Genomic DNA, 2,700 nt, shown 5'->3' with positions numbered 1-2,700 from the left:
GCCCAATGGTATTAGGGTAAGTGAATTACAAAACTTACTCTCAAAAATCTCTTTTTTCTTGCTTAGGAAAGACTATGGAGAGTAATCTTTTGGGATGACGTTCATCCAGAGGTTAGACGGACATCTTACCCATCTGGCTAACATTTGGTAGGAGCTTTAAAGTTTACAAAGCCCTTTCCAATACTTCGGCTCATTAGAACTGTTTGACGGAGGCAGCATTATCCTAACTTTATAAAGGAGGAAACTGGGACTCAAATTAAACCCTTAGGCTGGCAGAGCCAGTGTGCAAACTCAGGTCTGCGTGGTTCAAAGAGTCTGGTGTTGGAGGGAGCTAGCGGCGGGGGCGAGGTGAAGTGCTGGCAGCAGAAAGGGGTTCGGGGAAAAAAAGTGTATAAAAAGGGGTTCGGGGGCGGGGAACGCGGGGCGATGGCCGGATAAGAAGCGGTCTGGCCGCGGGTGTGGGAGGGGGAGGAGAGGACGCCCGGGCGCCACGAGAGTATGACGGGGCTACAGGCTCTGCTCGGCCTGCACCGCACGCTCACCTCCCGGCTCCGCTTGCGGTTCGGCACCTGGAACTGGGCCTGGCGGAGCTACTGCTGCGCCGCCTCCGCCGCGGTCCTAGCGCCGCTCGGCTTCGCGCTCCGCCAGCCCCCGGCTGTCGGCGGGAACAGCCTTGACCACAGGCATCCGCGCAGTGGGCCCGCCCCGGTCGCCGCCCACCCGCGGCTGCAATGGCACGAGGACGCCCGTTCCTTGAAGAAGCTGCCTGTGCACGTAGACTTGGTGATCACCGAGGAGCAGGAGCCCAGCTTCTCCGACATCGCAAGCCTCGTGGTGTGATGTATGGCAATGGGCACTTCTTACATTAGCGTCTACGACCACAAAGGAATTTTCAAAAGAAATAACTCCGGATTGATGGATGAAATTTTAAAACAACAGCAGGAACTTCTGGACATAGATGGTTCCAAATACTCACCAGAATTTGCAAATCGTAATGACGAAGATTGCCATTCGGCAGTGAAGGTGCTGTCCCCAGAAGATGAAAAAGCAGATATTGTGAGAGCTGCTCAAGACTTTTGCCAGTTAGTAGCCCAGCAGCAAAAGAAATCCACAGATTTGGATGTAGATATATCGGACCGTTTACTTAGTTCGAATGGTGCCCGTGGTCCTGATTTAGTACTGAAGTTTGGTCCTGAGGACAGCACATTAGGCTTTCTGCCCTGGCACATCAGCCTGACAGAGATTGTCTCTTTGCCTTCCCACCTAAACTTCAGTTATGAGGACTTTTTCTCTGCCCTTCGTCAATATGCAGCCTGTGAACAGCATCTGGGAAAGTAGTGATCCTTGGTTGTGATAGAGACAGAATAAAGGGACAAATTTAGGTAATTAAATAGTCAATCCCACTAGGGGATTGTAAGTAAAGAAAAAAGTATGGGAGACCCTGCCTAAGTTAATGATCACTCAAGAAAGCAGGTTTACTTATCCACGAAACCAAGCAGGCTTGCTTAGCAACAAAACCATGCAACAGAAGCACGAGACATGCCCCAAAACAATAAAACAATGGTGGCATGAGACCCACATCCTGCCCAGTGAGCTCAGTAAGTTAATGACCCCTAGGACATGCTCTCTGCACACATAAAAAACAATAATTTATGGAAAGGTGACATTTCAAAGTGAAAGACCCTCATTATACTAAGACCTAAAATAATTTTTCCGTAGTGCCATGACAGCCCTAGCTTGACCATGTAGGGACAAGAAAACTCCCTTGCCCAACCTGGAGAAGGAGCTAATGATGGAAGCATGACATCTACCCAAGAATGAGGCAGAAGGTGGTCTTTTCCTCCTCCCCACTTTTCCTTTGATTAGAAAAGTGTAGCCCACTAAGTTCTCCCGGGCACCACCCTCTCGCTTGCCCACTTGTAAGCCTCATAGCATCCTATTCTAATAAATCACTTCTTATCTATCACTTTGCCTCTCACTGAATTCTTTCTGTGCTGAGACATAAAGGACCAGAGCTCTTCGGAGCCCCCCAAAAGGACACCTGACAGTTTCAGCTGTGTAATTTGATTTCAGGCTTTTGGAGAAAAGGACTCAAGTGACTCATGTTGACAAAGCACCTCTGAAACCCTGTACACATCTAGTTCATAATCCTCATAATTTATCAACAGACACAAGAAAAGTGTCTCACTTGAGACTAAGAGCACGTGTGAGTGAGTATGTGTGGGTGTGTGCATGCATGCATGTATGGAAATAAACTTATAAGTGGGGGAAGTATTGGAGAAGAAAATATGTGGATTTGCACTTTTGAGCAAAGAGCAGCAATGTTTTAGGAGCTGAAATTTCAGATTTCAACCCCAACTACCTCCCTGTTTTTGTGGGGAGAGAAGGAGGTGATTAAAGCTCTTTTGTTGTTGTTTGGGGGGGAAGGGGAATAATTTTTGTTCAGTCTTTCCTAGTGATCCAACTTTAATTTTTAAGAATAATATATCAGGGACTTCCCTGGTGGCGCAGTGGTTAAGAATCTGCCTGCCAGTGCGGGAGACACGGGTTCGAGCCCTGTTCCGGGAAGATCCCACATGCTGCGGAGCAACTAAGCATGTGAGCCACAACTACTGAGCCTGCGCTCTAGAGCCCTCAAGCCACAACTACTGAAGCCCGTGCGCCTAGAGCCCGTGCTCCGCAACAAGAGAAGCCATCACA

General features: G+C 48.7%; 1 protein-coding gene across 1 annotated transcript; it reads left to right on the top strand.

Moving 5' to 3' along the window:
* The first annotated feature begins 440 nt into the window (after window positions 1-440).
* On the top strand, window positions 441-1,338 carry LOC118894980 (dehydrodolichyl diphosphate synthase complex subunit NUS1-like). The gene is given in 1 exon segment (XM_036851817.1): window positions 441-1,338. A coding segment is annotated over 1 exon segment (840 nt). The 5' UTR covers window positions 441-498.
* Window positions 1,339-2,700: the final 1,362 nt, after the last annotated feature.

Source organism: Balaenoptera musculus, chromosome 1 (genome assembly GCF_009873245.2).
Source record: "Balaenoptera musculus isolate JJ_BM4_2016_0621 chromosome 1, mBalMus1.pri.v3, whole genome shotgun sequence".
Classification (NCBI taxonomy): domain Eukaryota; kingdom Metazoa; phylum Chordata; class Mammalia; order Artiodactyla; family Balaenopteridae; genus Balaenoptera; species Balaenoptera musculus.
The sequence above is the reverse complement of the archived record's forward strand: the minus strand, read 5'-3'. Positions and strand labels throughout refer to the sequence as shown.